At 39.0% G+C, this 24436-nt stretch overlaps 2 protein-coding genes across 2 annotated transcripts; both read left to right on the top strand.

The window, feature by feature from the left end:
- The first annotated feature begins 13141 nt into the window (after positions 1–13141).
- LOC117418531 (GTP-binding protein Rhes-like) lies at positions 13142–14687 on the top strand. Its single transcript, XM_034031677.3, has one exon. It carries the CDS (start codon positions 13419–13421, stop codon positions 14052–14054), a length of 636 nt encoding a protein of 211 aa, XP_033887568.1. The 5' UTR covers positions 13142–13418; the 3' UTR covers positions 14055–14687.
- Positions 14688–18813: 4126 nt separating this feature from the next.
- Positions 18814–24173, top strand: plk1 (polo-like kinase 1 (Drosophila)). The gene is made up of 11 exons (XM_034031618.3): positions 18814–19571; positions 20378–20546; positions 20892–21036; positions 21118–21211; positions 21297–21516; positions 21747–21807; positions 22015–22115; positions 22395–22472; positions 22723–22877; positions 23129–23311; positions 23452–24173. The coding sequence occupies exons 1-11, from the start codon at positions 19206–19208 to the stop codon at positions 23668–23670; spliced, it is 1791 nt and encodes a 596-aa protein (XP_033887509.1). The 5' UTR covers positions 18814–19205; the 3' UTR covers positions 23671–24173.
- The last annotated feature ends 263 nt before the right edge of the window (positions 24174–24436 follow it).

The following is a 24436-nucleotide window of genomic DNA, read 5'->3' as shown; positions in this document are numbered from 1 at the left end:
TTCTGGGGTTGGGAGGAAAACTGGCTGGGGAAAGTTTGCCTCATTGTGCTTCAGCAGTCCATTCTGGGTTGCTGGGGAGTCACACACTTTTACAAAGCACATGACACACAAGGCCAGCTGAACAGATGCAAACAGAGAAAATAATGCACAAGGAATTGATTGTCCTGTATCAGTTTCTCACAGTTCATCCGACACTTTCTGTATATTTATAGGAGAAATTTTTTTTAATAGAGATGCTTAATTGTTCAATCACTGTGTAATCACGTACAAATGACTTTTCTGCTTATTTTGTGTGTCTCTGTGTGCTGTGGGCACACTTTTTCCATCAAATGAACATCAATACACAATGGCTGATGTTCCCTCAAAAGTAATTTTCTATTCTAAAAAAAAGAACTGTTCACAGTGGGTGAATTAATAATTGGTTTCTTCCCTTACGGTTATGGAAAATCAATTTAGTTTTTTAATCCACACCCTTCTCATTCCATTTGCTGAGGTTTCTGAATCATTCATCTTTGAATGAATGTGCCTCTAATGTGACCTGTTTTAAACTTTGTTACAAATTTCCATGCAAAGTTAGATAAAATTCCCAAGAAATAGCATGCATTAGCTAAATCATTGTATAATATTTATATAGGCAAATCACTGGCAGTAGATAATAGCTAGATAGCGATCTATTTATGTACATTGTATATGTACATTGTGTACACAACCCTACAGAAAGTATTGAGCCAGTTTGTCAAATGGTACCATTATTGTGTATATGCATTCTAACACGGCTCTGTTTTTTTTTTTTTTTAAGGAGTGTCCAATTATTTTAATTTTGAGCAATTCCCCACACAGCTCTGGGGAAATGAAGGTTCAGTGCGCATCATACGATTTCACAAGCAAACCAGCTTCCTCTTTTACAACCAGGAACTCGAGAGTGGATTTGAGCGAGCTACCGGCAAGGAGAGAGAGCTTGGTCAAGACTGATCAAATACTGAACTGTAGAGAGCATTCCGCTCACTCCGCTACACTGCCATTCCAGACTGGTAAAGTGCGCTGGGTAGGGAATGCTGTAATCTGAAGGATCAGGCTCTGGTAACCCTGACATGCAGAGTGATCTGGTACTGTACATGCTGTTACCTTTTACTCTCCAAGCAGCACAGATGAAAATAGCTGTTAAGCCTCATTTATTTGGTTGATGGCAAAAAAAAAAAGAGCTTGATGATGGACAGATAATGGTGTTTGCCTTGGCGCTTTCATCCACAAAACTTCTCGAAGCCTCACTGGTAAAACACTAACGGGTAGAAGATATGAAAGAGAGTCCAGATATTATTCTCGCACAGCTGCCTCCATTCAGCGTTCCCAGAAATACTATTTTGTTGATTTAGAGAGACCGCGTGGGGCTTTTAAGTGGGGTCCCGTCACCTTGGAAAAATCAAAACAAATCAAAACACAAACACACTGGCTGACAGGTAGTGATAAGGAAATAAATGCTTCTAATAGGCCACAGTGGCAGAGAGAAGGAGTCAACCACTTACTTACCTGATGTCAAGTGTAAAAGGTAGAAACCTGAAATCAAAAGGCCAACACTGGGGCATCAAAGGGTCAGAATGTTGACTCCTAAGACATAACTATGATGTGTTTTCCTATTTTTAGGTACTAGCTGTACCTGTGCCCAGAATATTTTATTTAATGTATCATTCGCGTTTCTGCAAGGGAGGGAAGAACCAGCACTGGAACAAAATCCTCTTTAACTGTTTCGGACAAATGAGAAAAAAAAAAAAAGAAAAACTTTTATTGCTTAGTTTTCTTTGTGTTGGTTAGCATTTTTATCCAGTCAAGGACAAACAAAAAAATAAAGCAAAATACTGTCTGAAAGCCATAAAATCTGAAGTACTGTAGTACGGTTATAAATAAGGTTCTTACATTTTTACTGTTATAAAGTATGATGTTTGTAACCATTCTGAGTAGTTATAATTCCAGTTCCTCAGCTACTGGGGTTTCTCTATGTTATTGAAGTCTGTGTTGGGGTGCTATCACCAGGGTTCGAGAGCTGCTCTTCAGCTCTTTTTGCCCACTGTATATACATCTGCATCACTGCCCCCTAGATCAGTGCTTTTCAACCATTTCATATGAAGTACCATTGGTACCAGCAGGGACCACCAGGTGTACCAGTAACTATGTGCAATCTTAAATGGCTTTTGTAAAGAGACCTTCCCCATTACAACCAGGTTTGTATTTTTCAGTAAAAACAAGTTTAAATTTCAGTGAGTTTGTTTTGTTATACGTACGATATTAAGTACACCACAGCAAGCACATTGTCATATATTTTTGAAATTTTCATTACCACAATCTGAGAGCTAAATTTAACTGCAGTACATTTAAGTTTTATTTTTTTCTCAGCAGTACACTTCCTAATTGCTGTCACAAGTATTTCTGGTCAGTTTGAGAAATAAACTTTGTTTTCCCTGCAACAGCTGACCCTGCTTTTGTACAAAACTCCCGCTACTGTTTTTCATTATGCTAAGGTACTCTTAAATTACTGTGTCTGCTTCTTTGGCTGAAGAGATATTATTAGCTTATCAAACCGAAAAAAAATCTGCTGTGCAATTAAATCCTCCTTAAACTCCTGACGGTAAACAGTAAGTAAATCTATTATATCTGGGATGCAAAATACAACAGACGAAAAAAATCTGTTCGTGTTGGCTCAAAAGCTTTATTTAGGCATGCTCCGATGTGACTGGCGAAAGATAACGTTGGTTTATTGGAGTTTACAAAGATAAACTTTTTTTTCAGCTTGTTACGGTAACCCTTTCACTTCCTTTCACAAACCTTACGTGTACCACAGGTTGAAAACCACTGCCCTAGATCATCTTTTCTTTTTAGAAGTAAGAGCAGTTTCCTTTAGTTTTGCTGGCAATACACTGTGCACCAGATGGTGCTGGCGCTTACTAATATAAAGACACTTTAGGCTGATCTGGTCTGCATTGCAAAAAAAAAAAACCAAAAAACCAAAAGAAGCCAGTCTTTCAGGTTTGCAAATGTGAGATGATCAGACCATCCTAATGTATTTACATTCCTTTGCTTGTAAGCCAAGTCAAATATCCCCAGGCACTCCACCCAACCTGATCTGATTCAGTTAATACCAGGCTGGGCCCCTTGTTTCAACCAAACTGAGCCGTTTCAGCATTTTGTGTTTTATAAATGCTGTAAACATCAACCACAAACAAGCACAAAACAATGTGCATCAAATCCTGAAGTGCTGTAATCAACATAGCATTTCATCTATCAAAAGAAAACAAAAAACGCTAGAGTTAGAGGTTCAAGGAAATACAGTTACTACAACATGAAAAATATCCCTTATGTGATTGTATTATTATACCTTTGTTGTTTAATTTTGAGAACTGGGTTACAACCAGAATGCAACAAAGTTATTGTTATTAAATATACTGGTGAGTTACAATATTAATCAACTTCCCTGGTAAAAGACTGAATTACTTGAAAAATTGTATTACTTTTATATAGTGTTGATGTCAAGTCTGTACCCCCCACCCTCCTCACTGACAAAATATGCCTCAGTGTGAAATATTCTGTTTTTTATTCAATGAAAAAAACAAACACACACACACAACAAACCTTGCAGCAATCATTAATCCCAGTTGTATTCGCTCCAATGTTCTTGTAAATAAGCTTTGGAAAAACAAACTGGCCATGCCCATTAATACAATTATGAGTCAGAGGAAAATAAACCATTTTTGATATTATTCAGTAATGCCTTTCGAAAGCTACAGCTAACAGGTCTTATATGTGTTGTTGCTGCTCATTAAAATCATTGCGGCAGGGCTTATCTCTACCATCCAGATTTTTAAAAATATCTTTTTCCACTCATCTAGCATTTGATTGTAATGTTTTGCTTCCAAAACTACTATACCGATACCAGATTTTCTCCACAGTCAATCGATAAATATGCTGTATTTGATTTACACGGATCAGTGCTTTAAATGTAAGTTGTATTTATTAAAGCACAGTAAAATGTAATGCGGAAAAGTAGCTTAGTAAAATGATCCTCAACGTTTAGCTAATTACAGGCTTCCCGTTACCAGAAGAAAAACAAAAGCCTGTCCCAGAGGAAGACGTGATCAGTTATCCCTGTCCCTTTGTTCACATGGGTCCCTATTTACAAGACGAGAGCATTATACAGAGTTCATACTCTCACATGTCTGAAATGAGTTTTGAAACATGAGTACTCTCTCAGTCTCTGTTTACTTTCAAGGGTCCCAATATTACTGAGTCAGGGAACGATGCGTATAGTGTCATCTTCTAAGAGGACAGGTTAAACAAGGAGTTTCTATTTAAAATAGAAAATCAAAAACTTGGTGGCACCTCAATCCAAGGCAATTAACAACACACACCCAGAGATCCTCACAAGACTATTGCAAATAAGCCAATGGGAGGGTATGGTCAAAAGCCTATTTGGAAAATCTAATAAACTGTAACAAAGCAGAAGACAGATTTAAGGATGTTGACTTTTCCAATATACACAAACACATTGTTCACTATTCAGAGAGGTTGAACTGTTTAAATAAACAAGTTACATTGGTAGCACACATTAGAATTTGCTGCAATGCTTTCTATAAATACTAATAGAATGCTTTATCCAATCACTTGTGACTCCATGTTTTTTTTTTCAGCTTTCATTACATTTGGCTATGCACACTTTAATAAGGGGAAATACAACATTAACTGGTTAAGATGTGTCATGTGACCAACATCTGCCTTAAGAGCAACCAGAAATTAATGCACTTTTATTACAATGCACTTCTGCAAGACACATACGTATTCTGCAAACACAGGAATGGGAAAGTCATTTAATTGGCAAAGGAGCCATTCTATTTAATGTGACACAACAGGTGAGTAATTAGATGCATTCCTATTAAAACCGTGACATTAAACACTGTCAAGTGTTGTCAATCTTCCTCTACTCTCTTGTCAAACATTTCTAATTTGCCAGGTAACCATCCGTGTCTTGCATGTGAAAACTGGTGTTCTTTCACAGAGACTCATGACAGTATACAGGAGTAGGCATGGTGTGTATTTCATGGCAAATAAATAAATTATAATCAAAAGCAGTAGAATAGTTTAAATCTGGATTGACACTTAGGTGTTTAAACTGTTCTGGAACATAGTGTTTGAGAAATGCTTTTGTTTTCTTTTTCTTCCCACATGTGCAGTTCATCATACAATTGCCATAAGATTGAAAGTGGTGACTCAAACATCTGCTGATAATGCTTTCAGTTGAGCTCACTGGAATGGCCCTGCAACATGGGCCAACATCAGTGACAGGCTTCAGTTTAGCTTCTCATAGAAAGTCTTTGAGACTTGTGTAAGGTTTTCAGCTCAACATTTCCAGTAACGCTCTGATACATTTGTACTTGCTGTTGACACAATATAGTTAACGTAGTTCGCAAACAGAAATAACAGTTTTATAGCTGAGTGTTTTTGTTTAAACAGGTTCCACAGATAGTATTTTGTGGGTGTGATACTGCACGGGAAGGTAAACAGGGCTGAATTTCCTCCATAGGCGTGCCGTGTTTACATTATTGAGGTTTTGCCTGTTGCTTGTGTAAACCTACAAGCTGCTGTTTATACATTACATGTTATCGGTAAAACTCAATAATATAAAAACAAGACCACAAAAGCAAAAAAAAAGGATACAGCCTCTGTGTATGAACAGTTCAGGAAGTCACACCCAACTATTGGCCCAATTTTGGAATGTACACAGAATAAAAGGTAAACACGCTGTTTAGAATCCATAGTGCTAGGTAAGCAGGGTTACAATGGAGGTGCAGTGGCCCTAGCTTAGAACACAAAATCAATTCTCTTCTCTGCTTTGCTCTGAGGAAACATAACAAAGCAACCAATCACATCTGGCTCTGCAAGAAAATAATCATTGAAATTAAGGCTGTACTACAGGTTATGTTGCACTAAACAAAGCAGAATGCAAGTAACATATTTACCCCTCTTATCAGGATAAAACAGTAAGGCTGGATGAGTTTCTCCTGCTGTGTGATCCACAGTACATGGATAGTATATTCAATAATGTACTGTAACAAACACCCATGCAAAGTTTAACTGAATTCAGGCAAGCGCTTCTGAAGTCTTCAATACTGTAATCTGGGGCCAGAACTCATGCTGTAGGTTTCCATGAGCTAGATTTTAATTCTCCCAAGAAATGAATGTCCTAACCAAGTTTCAACGCAATTTGATACAACCAAATGTGTACAGGTAAGTGCGCCTCTACTTTACACTGTATCCCTGTCCTCAGAGACATGCATCTCCGCTGGTTTAGTAATGTCTACTGCAATCGCTGCAATTTGATTGTCATCGATTTGCTTTGTAAAGAGAGAGTACGGTATTAAGAAGTGGTTTCAGCAGGAGAACACGAAAATACTAGTTAGTCATCCACCTTCATGGTAAATAACTTTCTAATGAGTCCGGCAGTGGGGCTATTCCACTCGACATAAAGCAGATTGCAATAACCATGGTCACACCAGAGACGTGACTCAAGAGGTCAACACCTTCAAAGGATCTGCCATTAACTTAACATGTGAGGAAGCTGCAAACTACTTCAACTCAGTCTGATGTGCAGAGCTACACCCATTGTTCATGTGACGAGCGAGCTGAAATAATTGCCCACTCTCCACTTGAAGTGGTGAGCTGTATAAGCCACTGAATGCATGGTGAGCTGCAGCTACAAAGACTTGACCTTTCATAACCCTGTATCAGGGACTCCGAAGAATTACTGCAGATGATTATGAATGCATTAGGACAATTATTACCCTGCTATGTCAACCATTAAAAACTCCATTAGCCAAAGGACGAACTTTTCCTCAATAGCACAGCTCTATTACTGCCATGTACAAGAGACAGAGTGGAGTGGTCTCCCTTCTCATCTCTATCTATAACAATGGGGCACTATACCAACAGCTGAAGTGTTCATAAGTTTGTATAATCAATACTGGATCCATGCCCATCCAGCTTTTATATTTGTATTGGGACACCACAATTACATTACAGATTTATAAATAACATAAAAAATGCATCTCTGCAATATATCTGAGATGTGTTTGCTTTTCATCTTCTATATTATTTTTTATACACATCAGGGCCAAAAAATACTAGTTTAATTTATACTTAAACATCTATAAGTACGCCGCAGAAGAAGGCGTTAGCCAAAACATTTGCTCTATTTTACATAAAATATAAATACTGCAATCATCCTAATCAATAAGTAAATGAATTCTCAACACAGCTGAGTGTTGTGGGTGAACAGCACATCCCCTGTGAGTGTGTTATTTTATTCTTTTGAGATGTCAGAGCCCATACACTGCTGCCAATCAAAGAGATCCGCATCGCATCTACAGAGCAGCCCTTGTACTGAGGCTGCATAATGCAAACACGGCACATCCTGACATTATCAACTGAACATCTCGCCTTCTCTCTGTGAAGCTCTATACTGTCTCACAGCCTGACATTATCAACTGAACATCTCACCTTCTCTCTGTGAAGCTCTATACTGTCTCACAGCCTGACATTATCAACTGAACAACTTTTTTTTATCAGTATTAAATATCCAAGAGCCATGGTTAGGATCAACCTGCTTTTATTTACAGCAACTCAAAACACTGTTAATGCTGTATCTGCAGTGAAAACATTTAGACATATCATTTAAAATGTTAAATGTGCACTTAAGAACATTTACGGATGAGAGGAGGCCATTTGGCCCATCAGTGCTCATCCGGTTCTTAGTAGCTGGTTGATCTAAAATGTTGCCAAGTTGGGTCTTAAAAGTGTAGAAAATTAGGTTGAAGGTTACCACGGCAAAGCAAACATACCACCATGTACATTAAAAAAACAGCTTGATAGGTTTGTAGAGGTGTAAGATGTATTTAATCAAAGCATGAAGGAAAAGCAATCTAGATTTATCCAGTTTCTACACATCAATATTTTCATCCATATACAGTAGCTCTTATTTACCACCAATTACCAGACCACTATGCAGGAACCTTGGCCAACATAGCGTATGCAGTTACTCATTAACTCCCAACTCTGTGGACACATATTAAATGGCATGTCTGCTCCAAGGCATTAGAAGTAGGTGTTCATGTTTTAAATATGACAAGCACCAGTAAAATATTCAATTGATTCTCAAGAGCAGTGGAGTATGATTAAGGACATTGTGTATTATAGTGAAAGGTGGTGTGTAAGGGTATAGTGTTCCTTACTACTTAATCAGAATTCCATAGTTCACACTAACTGCAATGCAAGCCAATATCTTAGAGACTAAATAGAAATGAGCAATCACTTCAACTACCATTTGCATCTACCATCTGAAAAGTACTTAACTACACCATAAAACCTATGCTACTGGTAAGACAAAAAAGGATGCATTAGAAATCACTGTTTGTACTCTATATGGTGAATATCATTCAGAATCTGTGACCCTAAAAACAACCAGATCAGAATGTAGTGGCTAAACATTATTTTAGGTCTGCTATATAATTTTTTTAACTACTCCCTATATAACCACCAAAATGAATTGTTGAACCGTTTTAACAAGACCAAACAAAATAACGTTTATAGCTACGGATTACATTTTGGTATAGGTAGCAGATATTGACAAGGTAGCAAAATTGACGGTTACACATGTCATATTTTACTACCAGTAGCAAATGTTGACGAGGTATCAAAAATTGACATTACACCGGTTTTAACTGTATTTTTAATCTGAAGACGTCGCCAAGTTATATAAATAAACAGCAATACTTAAGGCTCCAAATGTGATTACCCTTAAAAACGTGTTTACATTTCTGAAGCTTGTGTGGCAGCTGCATGCCACCGCTTTAAGACAGAGAGCTAGCTTTACCAAGAGGACATGATGTGCTGCTCCTGGCCCACTATAGAGCAATGAAGCGCATGCCATGCTGTCGCTGGAGTCAATGGTTTGGGGCTAAAGGTTCAAGATGTTAAGTCGTCTCATTTTTAATAAGATATGCATATTTCTGCAGCACAATACTGTTATTTGAAAGTGTAAATAAAATGTAGTAACGTGGCAGAGGGTCACCCTACCAAAAGTGCAGCACATCGGTTTTCTTCAGAATGATGAATGTGACAAGTGACATAAGACTGTGCAGGTTTGTGCCACTGTTGAGTTTAATCTAGAATCTGTCAAAAAGAAGAGTTAGTTGAAAAACTAACCATTATGTTTAGCACTCTTCTTAAACCTGCTGGAACACCAAACCTACAGCTCTTTACTTGAAGTAGATAATTGTCAGGTTTTTCCTTTGTGGACTGTCGGAGAGTTAATGGGTTCATCCACAACTTCCAACATTCATTGATAGATGCCGAGGTAAAATGATGCAAATCACTCTTAAATTGCTATCAGTTGCCATGTCTCCTTGTAAGCCTAGAAACAATAATAAAATACAACCAGCCAATTTATTGCTGCAATAGCACCGTAATTAGTACACAGTACAAGTGGCAATGTGTAGTGTCTGTGGATCAGGTACAGGAAAAGTATAACTGTGAATTCACTCAATCACATTTGCAATTGAACCTAAAATGAGCATCACAATCGCAAATTGCCATTTTTGGAAGACACTCCCTTAGATTCCCACCACGTATCTCTAAATAGTTAACTGGATGACTGATCTTTATAGCAATGGAAATGGGATGTCTGTCCCTGACTGGCACAGAGGCTGTTAATAATGTGCACAGCTTCATCATAATGGTTTCAGCTTCTCATTAGCTGTTTGAGTAAAGCATGCCAAAACAATTGGAGACCAAAACTTTATGCTTGTTTAGCTTCAATTGCTATTTTCAAAACCTATTTAGGCGTCTATAATTATACTTTTGCAATTCTCGATCATACAAAATAATGTTTTAATACTGATGCTCGGAAAGGGTTTGAGGATAAAGGGCACTCTACAGTGTCGCAGTTCTGGTATAAAGGGATTGTAATGCACGTTTATTTGTTTTACATGATATTGAAGTAGTCAGTTTAGTGCTTATAATACATTATAATATTTGTGCCTAATAGATTTTGTATTGCATTCATAAAAATCCTGATATCAGTGATGTTAATGGCGGCCATCCATCCCTTAAACAGAAACATTCATTTCCTTACTTTAGGTGTACTCTTCTCTTATGTGGGGATGTTGTCTAGATGGGGGCGATAAAGCTGTACACCAATGTGTATGTACTGTATTGCATCTTGGCAGGGATTTCTCATATTAAGTTTAGTCAGTCCTTACATTAGCCAGCTAACTCTTTGAGACTAATCAATAAAGCTAGCATGTCTGGCTCTGGTGCCTCAAGCTCTTACTCTCTTTTGTGGCTAATGTGGGAGTCCTAATTGCTCTGGTTGTTCTTTCTACAAAGCAGACATGTCCTGGTCTTCCCAAGCTAGTTAAGGATTTGCTTCTTTGCAAAACACACACTGTCGCCTTTGTAAAATTTGCATACAGTAAGTGTATATTGCCTATGGGTTATTTAAATATTCAGGAACTGCATGCAAACATGAGGAAGTAATGGGCTAAATAAACGTGTGTCAAATACACTGTTTATTTTGTCATTAAAAAAGAAGGCTGCAATAAAACTGGGGTTCCGATAGAACGGGATGCAGTGTAATGATTTCTCCTGTTGGTGGACACAATGGTTTTTACTTGACAGTAGAGGGCTGGGTGACACAGTGTGATAATTCACCATCCTTTCATGCGTTTCACATCTACTCTCCTGGGTTTGGCATAGGTCAAATGAAATTAGTTAGTAGGTCCCCACACAGCAAATAAAGCAATGTACCAGACACTAGTAGGCTCTACGTCTGTATCACAAAGAGAGTGTCAGAAAATCTGAATGTACAAAACATTTCCACCTTAAAACAGAACTACTGCCCTTAAACCATAAAACAAATTATTTCTCAGTGATAATAATAACAATCATCTTCATTTTATAAAGCGCCTTTCATGACAGCAACTGCAATCTGGCTAGTCCTTGTTCTACACAAGGAAATGTCTGGTCAAAAGAACTTGTTCTGTTGGTAGATCATCCAGTATCTTTCGTATCACACACTATGGTGCTATGCTACAGAAGAGCCAGGGAATTTATACAGTAGGGCAGTGATGACCAGCCATGTGAGTTTCCAATTGAGTTCTGTTATAGGATTGTTTAAAATGATTTGAATTACAAACTCTTTGTTCAAATGCCCCCAACCTGTAGATATAAATACATAAAAGTTAATGGCCATTCTAAAGCCTGAAAAAAAAACCTGTAGTGTCTTTACAGAACGTGCTCAAGGAAGAATGTCACCATCTGCTGGTTAACAAAAGAACTCCCACAAAAACAGAGGCCACTATTATTATTTATTTATTTATTTATTTATTTATTTATTTATTTATTATTCATTTCTTAGCAGGCGCCCTTACCCAGGGCGACTTATAGTTGTATACAAAATAAAATACATATTAAGAATTACAGTAAGATATAAAATACAATGATTTCAGTTCTAATAAGAGCAAATACAAGACACAGTACAATTTGATTTAGGGGCAGTTCAAGAGCTTATAACAGTTTTGATAGTTACATCAGGACTAACTACGAGTGCATGTGAAATACAAAATACTACAGATTGGGTTAAGTGCAGGATTAAATACAGTAAAATAGGGAGCAGATAAGTGCAAGTTAAGGGGAAGATGAGGAGGGGAAGAAAAGGAGGTTGAGTTTGAGGTGATGCGAATGCATCCAGGAGGAGGAGGTTGAGTTTGAGGTGATGCGAATGCATCCAGGAGGAGATAGCAGACAGACATGTAGAGATACGGGAGGGGATGGTGAGGTCAGAGGGGGGAAGGAGAGGAAGATCTGAGCATCCTCAGCATAGAGATGGTATGAGAAACCATAGGGTGCGATGAGGGGGCCCAGGGAGCGGGTGTAGAGAGAGAACAGGAGAGGACCCAAGACCGATCATTGGGGGACTCGTGTTGAGAGAGGGTGAGGTGTGAAGGTGTTAAAGAGTTTGCGGATATCAGAGATTTTAGAGAAGAAAGAGGCAAAGTCAGAGGAGACAGAGGAGAGAGTAGGAGGGGGAGAGGATTTAGGAGGGAGGAGAAGGTAGAGAATGGTTTCCGGGGGATGTTAGTGGAGGATTGGATAATAGATTGGAAATAGGAGCGTTTAGCAGAGGAGAGAGTAGAGGAGAAGGAGGAAAGGAGGGAGCGGTATTAATTATTAGCCTAGTCTTAAATGCATTACAAGACTACACGTATTTAACTTGTTGATACACTTGCAATCAGGACCATAACCGCAGCTGACATTCTACCGAGGTCAGATTCAGGTTTGAAGCTAGATGTAGCCTATATGACTGCTTCCTATTTATTATTTAAACTCCAAATCTGTGTTACACGCAAACCAACAGAGAAAATTAAGGAATCCTTTGTACTTTAACAGAGTACATGAGTATCAGCATTTATGATGAAAAAAAACAAAAAACGAGGACACGACCTCGGTGTCCTCGTATAGTTACGGGTAAGGGTATGAAATATAACAAAATGTGTAAGGATTAGGTTGGAAATAATATGTTTCTCTATTTCTGGTATTCATATTATTGATATTATTTCTAAGCAGGGGATTCAGACTATACTGTACAAGTCACATTATTATTAAAACTGTTTCCAAATTACAATTGTATGCAATGATATGCTAATTTAATTCTCTCAATAGTTTAGAACAGTACAGCTGGTATTCTCCATATGTTTAAATACGAGTTTGTTTTCTGTTTAGATAAAACATCCTGTAATGGACACAATGTACTAATAAATAAGACAATTGAACCTTGCTTAACCCTAGGACACAAATCCAATCTGTATAAAAAATATATATATATATATATATATATATATACAAAAGACGTCCTTGTTACTGTGCCAAAATTGACAAATACCCACCCAGCATCTGATACTGCATATTTATCTGTTGTTCTTAGCCTGATAATTCTGTACCCCGCCCATTCTGAACAGCAATTGGACAGCGCTGAGATAACGTGAAATATAGAATGAATAAATAGTGGCGGGCGTGAAGCAAGCCAGGCATCTGATAGCAGGAGCTGAAACAAGCTTAGGATCGGAGCTAGAGAGAGAGGGAGAGAGAGAGAGACTCTGTTGAACTGTCAGTTTACGAGCTTGATCGTTTTAACGAAAACGGCGTAACGATACGATCAAATACTCAGAATAAAAGACAATACCTTGCAACGCTCCTAGCTGCATCTGATCAATACTACTGTAACTTGGGTAGCGCTTTGGAAGTTTGCAGTGCACTTCAGATTCTGATCTGTAGGTGACTCGCAAGTCTAACCCTAACTCAAGACAGAAAGAACTATCAAGATGTCTCTTGCCGTGAAAGAGAAGACAACAGTCCGCCTGGTTTTCTTTGGGGCCGCTGGTGTCGGGAAGACTGCTCTGATCCAGCGGTTCCTTCAGGACAAATTCGACCCCAAATACAAGCGGACAGTGGAAGAGCTCCACAGCATCGAGAACGTCATCGACGGCGTGAAAATCAAAATCGAGATCATGGACACCAGCGGCAGCTACTCGTTCCCGGCGATGAAGAAACTCTGCATCCGCAACAGCGACGCCTTCGCCCTGGTCTACTCCATCGATGACCCGGAGTCTTTCGAGGAGGTCCGGAGGCTCAGGGACGAGGTCCTGGAGATCAAGGAGGACAAGTGCACCCCGATTGTGGTGGTGGGTAACAAAGCGGACCAGGAGAACCAGAGGCAGGTCCTCGCAGAAGACGTCATGTCCACTGTGGAGCTAGACTGGAACGCCAGCTATTTGGAGGCTTCCGCCAAAGACAACTCAAATGTGATCGGCGTGTTCAAAGAGCTGCTTCAACAAGTGAACTTGCCCAGCAGACTAAGCCCGGCTCTCCATAGAAGGAGGGAGACATACCCAAAAGTCTTGGACCTCGGAGTCAGAAGACCACGCATGAATAAAACAAACAGTTGCGCCATCTCGTAATGGTTTGATTGTGAATCTGATGAAAGGAGTCTCTGCACTGAACTTGGGGGGGGTTTGCTTATGTTCAATTATGTGTGGCTGTGGCAAATTCTAAGCATAGATCCCAAAAAGATAGGGGGGGCGACCTGAATGAAAGACTACGTGTAAGACCGTTAAGCAGATACGATGTGTGATGTGTAACTTTAATGACGGTGATTACAAAAATTTGGGTTTATGTTTCTTCATTTTGTAAATCAGTTAGTGAAATGATATAATATGCATTTCCTTATATAATACTAAACACGAGCAGTTGGACATTCTTTATCAAGGCAGGACCCGACAGAGAACTGTTCCGTTTGTTCATCAGTGATGTGTTTTAATAAGTTGTATAATAAATATGTTGAACTCCAAATTGGAGTATTTCAGTAACTCATGTTTTGCTTGAGCCTGTATACGTGTTCAAAAACGTTTGCACACAACTTTTTTTTAATAATTTTATTTATGTTTTATTGCGATTGATGTATGCTTGAGTTCTTTGTCATCATGCGTTTGGTATTGCTATTGAAACATGTGGACACTGTCGCTGTTGACAACCACGCCCTTATATTACGAATAACGTGTTACCAATGTGCAATAAACATACTGATAATCATATTTACTTCTCTGGTTTATTAATTTTTTTTTTTTTTTTTTTTTTTAACTATTCCTAAAAAGGCATGCTTTCAATTTACAAAAGTGCCATAAAACACACCTTATACATGCTTTTATACACAACTTATTATGACAAATAACCCATGAAAAAATGCTTAGCAACAGTAAGCAGACAGAGTGCAGACTTGGGGGGCTGGTTTACTATACTAATAAATAACTTCAATACTAACAACCCTGGGATCTAGAAATAAACTTGGGGTGTTTTCTAATCACATTTTTGTTATTATTGTTTATTTTTTATAATTTGAGATGCAATCATTTTCTAGATGTATAAAAGACTTTGTAACATACAACCTCATAACATACAGCAGTGGCATGCGGATTGCGTTATATTCTGCCAGACAGAACTTTTACTGTCTTTCTGCTGAACTGGCAACCGCTTTGACCTGTTTCTTCCCATCACGGTGACTGCCCAACAATAACCCCTTGTTTTTATCACTGTTTGTTTAAACCAACCCTTTTACTTAGAACTATGGACGTGCGTGTGTGAGGCCAATGCAAATCTTAGTATTGCCTAATAACCCTTACACAACATTTCCATGGTAAAAGCAAAGTGTAATAAAGCACCGAGGAAGTGTGCTAAATTCATAAGCATGGTAAAGACCAGCGAGGTATTGTAAAGCATATTAATAAAGATAGCAAACTAGGGTAAACTATGGTAAATGCACAGTATAACCATGGGGAAAACTGCACAGATACCGTGATAAAAATACTGTGATAAACTTTAATAAGGCAACAAAGCCAAAGCACTTGATCTGGAAGTGTTCTAGCTGTTCCAGCAGGATACTTTGTGTCCTTCCACTTCTTCTGTAGAGCTTCAGGACGGAGGGTTTGTCGTGATGTCACAATGCCAGCGGCCACTCAAGAGAGTGCTCAAACAATAGTGCTAATTCTGTTCTCCGGCTTCATGTCCTATGCGTGGTAAAAAAAAAAAAAAATAGACAAAAAAGCCATGGATATTCTGTATTACAGCCCCCAGCTCAATTCAGTAATCATCTTCTAAAGATGCGTAGCATAACTAAGTGCTGATTAGCTACTTTTAGATACAAAATAGGTTGAAGCAGATAATGTTGAAAAGCACACACACGCACAGGAAATCAGAGAGATTATATGAAAGGAAAGGAAAGAGGTAGAATTTTATAAGGGGCAACGTGACCACTTGTTTCACGAACACAGTACACTGCAATATAATATAGCCTTTTGTCATCTCTCTGTATTTAAATACTAAACAATATCATACAAATAGCCTTTTCTAATTGTTTCCTGCAGTAAATGAACAGTGTAAACACTGGTATATTTAGCAAGGTGCAATGCAATGTGCTACATATACAGTATGCGTGAGACTTTAAAGAGATGGAAAGGTGCATGCAATGAATCGCTTCAAAATGTCCCAAAATGGAATGTTGCTGTCTTTTTTCTCTTCTGCGCGGATTGAGACCCCAGACACATATTATCCCAGATACTAAGAAAGAACACACGATACAGTATTATCCAAAACACCTGACAGTATTTACTCTACAATACAATAAAAAAAACTATTAGTACAGTATTATAGTAGTTTTATATATATATATATATATATATATATATATATATATATATATATATATATATATATATATGATATAGGTATTCAGGGTTAAACACAATCTGTCTGGATTGTGTTAGATGCCTCCTTGCTGACACACTCAGATGATTTTATATCTGTATGGTAAACAATGTCAAAAAACAAGCCTGCATCCTTGAATGCACTGATACAAGCTGCTTCTGTTCAGGATGACAGTAGGTACCTGTCTGCACTTACAGTATCTTCTCTTAAATGCAGCACAACAAACATTGCACATGAAGGGCCCTTTATGGAAATGAGTTTCAGCTGCAAAGGGCTGATTTTAATCAACATGCAGTAAGGACAACACCACAGACACCAATTACATTCATGAAAATAGAAACTAGATCACAGACTTGACATCCATTTGGCATTGGAGCTTTAACCCATTTTACCAGTTATCTGGTAAAGTTATCTGCAGTATAACGTACAATGTATATAATATTATATAATACACAAAGCATGAAGCAGAGCAGAAGGAAGCTGTTAAGTAAGAGTGCAGAGTAGAAGGAATCTCCAAATACACATTACCTTGAGCCTGGATTGAAACTAAGTGTAAGATAGCTTTAACTAAACAACGATTGGTCAAGGAATCACAGATTTTGCCATATATGATAAGGAGTAAAACCCATCTAGTTTACGGAACACACGTTTGTTTCTGTTTATTAACCTGAGAATGCACAATGTCCTATCTATTTATAAAAAGCACTGTGCTATAGCACTATGTGCAGCCCTCCTCAACACACAAATACTCACACACACACACACACACACAGCTGCCGGAAACTGGAGGCTGAAGTGTTGTGAAGAATATTTTGTTTTGAGGAATTAAATAACGTTTGATATTCATGAAACCTGTTCTGACTGTTAAAGACAATCAAATAAAATGTATGTACTGTCGGTAAGGTCGTTTCTAACAGCTCAGGGAATATGTTGCCAACAGCCTCCTCTAGTGGTCACAGTGCTAATTGCACTGCTCTAATTCCCCTAATTGCAAAGATAATGCTTTAGCTGGCGGTCACTGTTTCATTCTATTATTACTAAAACAGCTTCATGTAACGCAATTACTTACCGACATTAATTGTACTAGAATTCAAAGTATGAAGTATCCAGATATAGTTTCAGCACACTGATGTTACTAGATGAAGAGCATATTTGCCCAATGCAGCCTGTTCTTTGATATCAAAGAAGGTTCACATTTGACTAAATTTGATACTTTGAGGGGGCAGATGTAGGTATTTCAAGTACACTTTTGTCGCTTGCGTGTTAAAAATGTCACAGACAATTTGATGAGACGGAGACAATGTGCAGATAACCCAGTCCGATGTAGTATAGCGAATAGGCTGTTTGAACATAATGAATGGAGGTGAAGATGAAATAAAAATCACAGGAGACAAACATGTTACTACATTATAATGAACGGGATCAGAGGCTCTCTAAGCATCTCAGGGCCTTCATTATTTTCATATTGCTTCAATTAGCTGCCATGTGTCTAGGCTATGGAATTCATCTGTGCATTCATAATTTACACTGAATAAAAGTGGACCTTTTGCTAATGGTTTAAGAGAAGAGCGACTTAGAAGTACTCTGAAGTAGGTCTTACCAAACTATTGTAAAGATGTGAAACAGCATTTGGAGTAGCTCCTCTAAAGAAACAAAAAATAAACCCAAAAATTCTTCTCGCTTTGCTGCAAACATAATCGTCATGATGTGACCACAGCAAGTTATCAGATACTCAACCCACCAGGAGCTTATAATGAGTGGCTTTCTCAACTTTCATTGGCCACCATGGCTGTTTTGCTCGCCACTATGGCGGCGTAGCCTGCTGGGGTCACGTGACTGCAACCCCTCAATTGGATTGTTTACATCACGTGGATATGTTCGTCGTTGTCTCCAGGATTATTCAAATTATTCAAATGCTGGGGACAAAGTAGAACGTACAGATCAATACTGAACTGTACATTGCTAATAAGATTGTGGAAATCATTTAAGCAACTAATGTATGTCAAAGAAACTAATTAAAGAAGGTGTTTCTTATGCGTTTCACTTAAAACCGGACATTAGGGCGCCCGGGTTTGTTAATTCACATGGACACAGACTGTCCAGGTCAAACCAACCTGAATATAATCCTTGGGTCAAACCCGGACACATGGCAAACCTACATAACACACTCTCTATTTCACTTGGTATCTGCTTTGTTCTAATGTATCATCACACGATAAAAGTAAATTTAATAATACTGTGAATGTCCATAAATCATACATATTTGTTTTGCTACATTTGGGTACATGCTTATTTAAATGTTAGAGTACCAGATTATTAAATTTTATTCTATTCATCGTTTACTGTAGCTTGTGCTTTGTTTCTGTGCGTTTAAATAAAGTTTGTTGCAGAAAAAAAAAGTTGGCTATTTAAACTTTTTCTTCCCATGCTGCTTTGCTGCAGCCAGTCTGGATTTCAAATCGTGCGGGCCAATCAGAGGCGACTTTTCTGGTTTTAACGTTCGCAGGGCTAGATTTGAAATCGAAGCAGTAGTCAGTGAAGCTATTCGAGAGGGTGAGACGGGGTTTGTTGTAAGCGGACTGATTTCTACAGGATAGTAATATACTAGTCGCAAATTGTATATCTTTATCGGCTTTAAATGACCACAAACTGTATTTGCTTATGAGGCGAGATCGAGCACGAAGAGCTACAGTTAAGCGAAGTTTTGATTTAAATTAAGAACAGTCGGGAAAAACCTGAAGGAAGTCGTGTGTTAAATAGGATTATAGTTTTTAACTTTTTTTGTCGTTGTATTAATATAAATATAGATCTAGGACAATTTACAGGAAGCTTATCTTTTTTTAAAATACAAAATGACTACCGTTGCTGGGAAGCCATTGAAACAAGCGGTCCCAGTCGATCCTTTAAAATCGGCACCTCTCAAAGAAATCCCAGATATTCTAGTGGACCCCAGAACCAAGAAGAGATACTTGAGAGGCAGGTTTCTGGGGAAAGGCGGGTTTGCAAAATGTTATGAAATTACAGATATGGACACTAAGGAAGTTTTCGCAGGGAAAGTGGTGCCCAAATCTATGCTGCTGAAGCCTCATCAAAAGGAGAAAATGTCTATGGAAATCACCATTCACAGAAGTTTGAGCCACGCTAATGTAGTTGGCTTTAAATGTTTTTTTGAGGATGATGATTTCGTCTATGTTGTCTTGGAAATTTGCAGGAGAAGGGTAAGTTAAAAATGTTATTTGTCCTAAACGTCAAAAGAGACCAAACAAATTTAAAGCCAAATACTGTGCAGTCTACGTAACGATGAACATTTATGGTGGCTTCAAATTGGCAAAATGAATTGGTTTTAATCATCCTTACATATTTGTAGTCTAAGCACTAACTTCTCTATCGAACTTAATTTTTTTTTTCTTCATATGATATCATGTACCAATAAACAGATTTGATAAAGGGACAAGTATGGCTCGATCCCTGTGATTTTTCAATGTGTTAAATAATTATAAAACGTATGTACCGATCGTATTGATCTGTCTGAAGCATTGTCTATTTCTCCCAGAGCAACCGTTTTTTAAACCCAGCGCAATACTCAAGGCACTTTTGTATTGAGCACAGGTTGTGCGCCTCCTGCAGTTCCAGAATGCAATAGTCTGGCGTTCTGTATTATATGAACGTTCCAATGAGATTTAAAGAGCCAGCGTCATCGTTTAAATGGGCGCTCTTTCAGTTTTGAATTATGCATAATTGAAAAAATAAAGAACCGATTAGTAAAACTAAAGGGCAATCCACCACAATTAGACGTGAATAGTTCCCCTATTCGCTATTGTTTAAGCTTAGTTTTTTTTTTTCTTCAAGTGTAAGGAAATACATAAGGGGAAACCAGTAAATAGCTTTGCAAGTTATATCTAATATGTGACCTGCTTTATATTTATTTATTTATTTATTTATATAGAGAAATATAAATGACTTGTTTTGCCTTGTTGACGGCACCTGTACTACGTGTTGCTAATAAACTTGACTTGGTTTTTAGTCCCTGCTGGAATTGCACAAACGAAGAAAAGCTGTGACGGAGCCCGAAGCTCGTTACTACATGAGACAGACCATTACAGGATGCCTCTATCTCCACAACAACAGGGTGATTCACAGAGACCTCAAGCTGGGCAACCTCTTCCTCAATGATGACATGGAGGTCAAAATAGGTAACCCTCTTCAGTCTAATGCTGTTCAAAGTGATAGTCGCAGTTGAATCCTGGTTGTGAGTCTGGGGTCTTGGCTGGGGAGCCCCAGACTGGGCTGCCTCCTGAGGGTTGGGGCGAGAGATTGGATGGGCTTAGTTCACCCCATTGTGCTGTGATGTTCTGAGGTTTGGAGCAATGACGTTTTAAACTATTTTTTATCAACAGATTTCACTTTGAATTGAATGTCGAACTTGAAATCTGAGCAAACATCCACAGAACTTGATGGACATTTTTTTGTGTCTAGGTTAGTTGAGCCTTTGTGGCCATCCGGTAAGGTTAATTAACTTGAGTGTTCTTTATCCACAGGTGATTTTGGTCTGGCCACCAAGATAGAATATGATGGGGAACGAAAGAAGACTCTGTGCGGGACACCAAACTACATCGCACCCGAGGTACTGTGCAAAAAAGGCCACAGCTTCGAAGTGGACATCTGGTCGCTCGGCTGCATCCTGTAAGTAATGGAAGTGGGTACGAATTGGTGGTGCTCTGCAGTTCATGTAGCTCCGGACTCTGAGTTTTCTTTGTGTTTTAGGTACACCTTGTTGGTAGGGAAGCCTCCTTTTGAAACATCATGCCTTAAAGAGACGTACATCAGAATTAAGAAGAATGACTATACAGTTCCTAGAGTAAGTATCCGGAGAGGATGGTTCCTAGTGTTTCCACAGGGCACACCAGGCTTGGAGATGGTACTCAATGTGTGTTGTTTTCCAGCACATCAACCCAGTGGCAGCTGCTCTGATGAAGAAGATGCTACGGGCTGACCCTACGACCCGCCCCACGATTGCAGAGCTGCTCACTGATGAGTTCTTCACTGCTGGCTACATCCCCCAGCACCTCCCCACCACCTGCCTGACTGTAGCACCCCGCTTCTCTATCGCACCCAGCAGCATCGACGCCAGCTTGAGGAAACCCCTCACAGCGCTCAACAAAGGTAAATGCAACCCAAATACTCCTGCCTGTTTGTCTAATGCAGGGTTGGCTGCCCTGGAGAGCCGCAGGGTCTGATTGGTTAAAACTAACTTTGCTGCAAAATGCATTGTGTGAACAGATATTGACCAAATGTATTCTTTTTATAATGTGTTCACTCCCAAATGATGGTGGTTTATTGGCAAAGTAGCAATGCCCAATATGTGTCTCACTGTACCCTTCCTCTTTTTGAAGCCTCAGAAAGTCCTGTTGATAAAATGACAAAGCAGGAAGAGAAGGAGGACATACAGTGCAGGTAAGAAACCTGTTCTTAAGACATGAAGTTCTGATTCTTCTTATTGCTGCAGTTAACAGTTGCAGATGTGGATGTAGGCCAGAGGATTCAAACTTCATAAGCAGCAAAGCATTTAGCATGAATTTATTTCCTTTTAAAAGCCTTTGTCGGGGGGGGGGGGGGCGTTGCTTTTGTGGCTAGTCATTTTGTATTTATTTTGAATCCTAGGGAAGTGGGTGAGGCTAGTGAAAGCCACTTGCAAGACATGCTCCAGCAGCTCACCAGTGTTAATGCAGCCAAACCATCTGAAAGGGCCCTGATCCAACAAGGTAAGCAGACTGCTTGGGGTTCATTCTATCTCTGTGAAACTGCCTTACTTGACAAATGTGCGCTAACTAGAACATTCGACATCTGTGCACAGCTTGGTGTATACCTGAGCTTTAAAAATCTAATACCAATAGTTCAATAATTATAATGTAAGATGCCAAAATAACTTAACTATATAATCTATAGACTTTGGACCTGCATTTATGTTGAGTACTTTATACACCACTTAAACTTGTAAACACTAGGTTCAGTTAACGTGTGTGTTTTGCTTTTGCCTACAGAGGAAGCCGAAGACCCTGCCTGTATTCCTATCTTCTGGATCAGCAAGTGGGTGGACTATTCTGACAAATATGGTTTGGGTAAGTGGAGTCTCTCATGGTCTTGTACAGCAAAGCCTGAATGAAGCAGTCTCCTGCTCTAGAGCTAGTAAACCCACAACACATTCTTCCCTCCAGTATAAACAATGGACCGTTTGCACCAATGAAGTTCCTTTGGTGAATTTAATTTAAGTTGCACAAACAGGCCAGAAAGTCTACCATACTAACTCTCAAATGAGCTAGTGTCTTCGGTCCTCCTGCAGCAACATTATGGCTTTTTCTCCTGGCACAGGTTACCAGCTGTGTGACAACAGCGTTGGTGTTCTCTTCAATGACTCGACACGGCTGATCATGTACAATGACGGAGACAGCCTGCAGTACATCGAGAGAAACAACTCTGAGTCCTACCTGAGTGTGCGCTCCTACCCCTCTGCACTGACCAAGAAAGTGAGTCCACACAGCAGTGTCCTTTTGAGCTCTGTTTATAAAAGCTGTGACTTGCTGAGTGGTATACAAAACCATGCTGTGGAGTGATTTTTAGGGGTGACTGCATGACTTCCAAAAAATAAAAAATAAATGTAAACTGTACATTGACAAATCGGTGAAAATTAGACCCTGTATTCAAGTACTAGAGTTGGAAACTGTTTTCAAACTTGCACAGTGTTTCGTTTGTTGACCTTCCCTCCCTCTATCCTCAGATCACTTTGCTGAAGTATTTCAGGAACTACATGAGTGAGCACCTGCTCAAGGCAGGGGCGAACATCACTCCCCGTGACGGTGACGAGCTGGCACGCCTGCCTTTTCTGCGATACTGGTTCAGGACAAAGAGCGCCATCGTGCTGCACCTCAGCAACGGCACTGTGCAAATCAACTTCTTCCAGGTGAGCCGCCATACCAGCTCCGGCTTTTTCACCAAAGCTTTCAGTACAGATAAGTGAACTGTAAAATTGCTTGATATTTGACATCAGTATTAATTCTTTACCTGTGTACACTCCTCATGTGTTGCGTTTTTCCCTGGCAGGACCACACTAAGGTCATCCTGTGTCCACTTATGACAGCGGTCACCTTTATTGACGAGAAGAGGGAGTTCCGCACCTACAAGCTGAGCTTGATCGAGGAGTACGGCTGTTGTAAGGAGCTTGCCAGTCGGCTGCGCTATGCACGCACCATGGTGGAGAAACTGCTGGCACCCAAGTCTGCTGCAGCGCGGAAGAACTCTGCAGGCACAGAGCGCACCTGAGCAGGGCGACCAGCCAAGCGAACTCTGCATTCTAACTTAACGAGTCATGTAAATACGTCTTATTTTAATGTCTGTGGTGTGTGGCTTTTTTTTTTTTAAATGAACACTTGGTATCTTACTGTCGGTGGAGTGCGTATTCCCTGTTCAAAGCATTGTGTTGAACCTGTTTTAATAAGGAATAATTATTGTTTTTCACTGTACTAACTGGTGCTGGTGTTTTACCACAATGCCTCTTGTTCAATCTAGATCCAGGCTGTGTATGAAATGCTTATCCCAAGACGGTAGGGAAAGTGTTTCTTATCATGTAAGCTGTTGGTGTCTGTCATACTATTGCTCAGTCTTCTTTGTTCTGTATTCTCTAACTGTTTTGCTTCCATTTGCTTATACTGTACTTTTCTGTACAAAATGTTTTAAATTTCCCATCGCTCAGATGCAAGTATATTGGCTGTTAAATTGTTTAATTTCATTTGATATATTAAGTGAATAAAGATTATCTTTTTAAAGATTTGTTAATTTGCTGTGTTCATGAGAAGCATTTAGTTTGACATTTTTAGCTATTTGGACAGACTAAATTGTGGCCATTACAAAATAAATTGAAATGGTTGCCATGGAGATAGATGTGTATGTGCTGGAGAAGCTATAAATGCTTAAGTTTTCATCTTAAATTGTGTTTTCTCACAAAACCCTCTGGACTTAATTAGTTTGCTTCCAGAAGCAATCTTGATTAAGTATGGACACGTGCTGTACATTCACAAGTGACACACAA

The sequence above is a fragment of the Acipenser ruthenus genome, chromosome 13 (genome assembly GCF_902713425.1).
Source record: "Acipenser ruthenus chromosome 13, fAciRut3.2 maternal haplotype, whole genome shotgun sequence".
In the NCBI taxonomy this organism is placed as follows: domain Eukaryota; kingdom Metazoa; phylum Chordata; class Actinopteri; order Acipenseriformes; family Acipenseridae; genus Acipenser; species Acipenser ruthenus.
This window is presented reverse-complemented; position numbering and strand designations above follow the sequence as displayed.

What these genes read in the sequence shown, in the direction of transcription:
- LOC117418531 (XM_034031677.3), top strand. Translation starts at nt 13,419, where the DNA reads ATGTCTCTTGCCGTGAAAGAGAAGACAACAGTCCGCCTGGTTTTCTTT.
- plk1 (XM_034031618.3), top strand. Translation starts at nt 19,206, where the DNA reads ATGACTACCGTTGCTGGGAAGCCATTGAAACAAGCGGTCCCAGTCGAT. An exon ending in ATGACTATACAGTTCCTAGA is followed by an intron (nt 21,212 to 21,296) that starts GTAAGTATCCGG and finishes GTTGTTTTCCAG; the next exon opens with CACATCAACCCAGTGGCAGC. An exon ending in TTCTGACAAATATGGTTTGG is followed by an intron (nt 22,473 to 22,722) that starts GTAAGTGGAGTC and finishes CTCCTGGCACAG; the next exon opens with GTTACCAGCTGTGTGACAAC.